Consider the following 2,955-nt stretch of genomic DNA (forward strand, 5'->3'; position numbering starts at 1 on the left):
AGAGGATGGATGGATGAGGAAGCAGGAAACTCAGTTAAGCGGCTGATGAGGTCATCTGACCCCCAACAGGGCTGATTACCTTCTTGCCCCAGACTGAGTCCCACCCAGTCTCCTTGAGGGGCCTCATGTCACCCACTTCTCTCCCATTCTCTCCTCTGCCTGCTGGCTGAGGATTCTGAGGACAACCCCACACCCCCTGTCCCTGAACAGATTTGGACGCATCGGTCGCCTGGTGCTGCGCGCCTGTATGGAGAAGGGCGTGAAGGTGGTAGCAGTGAACGATCCATTCATTGACCCAGAATACATGGTGAGCAGCAGGTAGAGGGTAGGACTGAGGTGGGGAGGGTGTTCAGGGAGTTCTCTGGAAGGCTCCCAGCTGCAATGTGGAACCTTCACCAAGACAGGGACTCCTGAGGGATTTTCACTCCCCCACACGTCACCCTAAGCCTTGGAGCTATGCTGTTTGCCACAGGTGTACCTGTTCAAGTATGACTCCACCCATGGCCAATACAAGGGGACTGTGGAATACAAGAATGGACGGCTGGTCGTGGATAAACAGGAGATCAGTATCTTCCAGTGGTAAGGGCAGCTTTCTAATGCATGCTTGCAACACATTAATGGAGGGGACGTAAAGATGACGAGAATGGGATTCCAGCCTGTCATACAGGGTTCATAACCCCAGACCGTGTGCAAATGCCTCTGGGTACTGGTTTGGAGAGGGAGGTCTTAGAGAAGTCCCATTTTAGAAGCACTAATCTGGAAAGATGCCCCACTGTACTCACTTGCATGTCTTCTCACAGGCATATCAACATGTCTAAAACTCAACTCTTGATTCTCCTTCAATCCCCAAATCTCCCTTCCCAGGAAACGGCATCGCCACCTAACCAATAGCTTCCACTCGGTTCCTACACAGCAGCCATAGAGGCCTTTTTAACCCATTTCCCGTTTGCTCCGGGAAATACACACTGGTGGCGCTTGCAGCTGCAGCATTTACCCCGAGATAACTTGTGGATTACAGTCCTAACCTTACCCCCTAAAGTATGCCATGAAATATCTCGCTTTTGTTATTATTTTCACATCGCTCTAGTATATTGATAATCTTTGGAAACAAACATCTTTCTATTTATAGCATTCTCTTTTTAGTAGTGGTACTGCCACTTACAAAATACAGTAATTCTCGATTGCTGAAAATGTCAAATCCTAGAAAACGTAGCATTCCTACGCATGATGTTAAATTAACACTGGCAGAGAGCTACACTTTTTTTCCTAAACAGGAAAAGGGTTATTAAACATCAGCTGGACCTAGTTACTACTCCCCTACTTAAACCTTCCAATGGCCTTCCATCACCCCATAAATAAAATCCCAGCTTCTGATGGGGCCTCACAAGCACTTTGCGTGCCCACCCCCACCCTTCCCATGTCACCTCAGCACATTGGCCATCTACCTCTCAGGACCCTGATCTAGCACCTCTTATATTTGGACAATGTTTCTTAGTGCCCATTTCACATAGTCCTCACTGACATTAACTCTCCTCCTTTATTTAAAGATGTTTAGAATCTATAAGTCAAAGCCATAATATTAGACGTTTAACATACTTCAAATACATTTTCAAGATATCAAAAAACTAAAAAAGTATAAAATGGGAAACAGAAACCTAATTTATCCTTTTAATGAAAATTACTAGCCACTGCTTGGTCCTCTGGCTGCCTCAAATTTTACACTTGTTCTTGTATGCTCACAAGCCTTCCCAGCACTCCTCCCATCAGGTCCGCTCTCAGCCCCTCTCTTTTTATTTGGTAGAGAAGGGTAAACAATAAAGAAGGGCAAGGAAGGCTTGTGGTGAGGTGGTCAGGGTCGGGTGCAAAGATGGGGGTGGAGGCAGGGACTGGAACACCAGTGAGAATGGGAGAAGCTGCTTGACCTAAGTTTAAAGTTGTACCAGAAACAATGCCAACACAGCAGTCATTACTCAGACATACCATGTCCTGTCTCTCCTCAGCCCGGGCACCATTATTCCTGCCACTTACAGCATTCCCCTCCTCTTCCCTGTCCCCATACAGCTACCACTTCAATTTGCACCCCTATTCGGGTACTGCCTTGTCGGGTCACTGCAGCAGTTGTCCCCCCCCTCCTCTGCCCTCCGTCACTGCACTGTTGGCATTCACCGGGCACTCGGCACAAGTTATCTTGCTTTGTGTGTACTTTACTCCACTCCATCCTTCCTAGTCAGGTGACCTTGGGCAAGGGACTGAACTTCCTTGAGCCTATTTCCTAATGTAGCTGATAGGGATGACCACCATGTCCCTCACAGCCATAGTGGGGAGCATAGCTGAAGTTAACGGGTCTGTGGGGAGCACTGGGAATAGCATTTTCCCACAAGGCGACAGCCTCCTTGCAAGAAGGGCCCTGTCAGTTGCGTCACCGCTGCTGCTTTGGTACCTGTAGGCACAGGCCTTGGCTCTGGGTAGACTCAGCAGTTCCTTGAAGAATGAATGGAAACCTCAAAACAGGCCCCTGGACAGGAAGGCAAACCCATAATGGACTAGGGCCTCCTGGGCTGCCAACTCTTTGCCCCATGCCAACTCAGCAATTATTGCAAAGGAATTTATTGAAGAGCCCAACTTGGAAGGCAGGAAATGGGAGGCCTCAGAGAAGAACTAGTAGGCCAGATGATAAGGTGACCTGACAGAGCAGATGACCAGGGAGAGAGAAGAACCGTGTGTGTGGCCCAGGGAGAAGAGAGGAAGCAAGTCATTCATTTATTTATTTGTACATTCATTCATTTATTCTTTCATTCATTCACTCTGGCAATGCAGCCAGTACAGATCCTAGGGCCAGCCTGCCTGCACTCTTGGCCAGCTCTGCCTCCTACCCCTTCACTTCTGCTCTGGCTTCTCTGAAGAATGCCGATAATAACAGTACTTACTCCTCAGGTTGTGAGAGTTAAATGAGTT

General features: G+C 48.2%; 1 protein-coding gene across 1 annotated transcript in view; it reads left to right on the top strand.

Annotated features, from left to right (window-relative positions):
- Positions 1–2,955, top strand: part of GAPDHS (glyceraldehyde-3-phosphate dehydrogenase, spermatogenic) — a 12,125-nt gene that overhangs the window by 3,325 nt on the left and 5,845 nt on the right. Inside the window, exons 2-3 of the mRNA XM_023524230.1 lie at positions 109–307; positions 473–579. Coding sequence (XP_023379998.1) covers positions 109–307; positions 473–579 — 306 coding nt within the window. The remainder of the gene's footprint in view (positions 1–108; positions 308–472; positions 580–2,955) is intronic.

The sequence above is a fragment of the Pteropus vampyrus genome, unplaced genomic scaffold, assembly GCF_000151845.1.
Source record: "Pteropus vampyrus isolate Shadow unplaced genomic scaffold, Pvam_2.0 Scaffold452, whole genome shotgun sequence".
Lineage (NCBI taxonomy): Eukaryota > Metazoa > Chordata > Mammalia > Chiroptera > Pteropodidae > Pteropus > Pteropus vampyrus.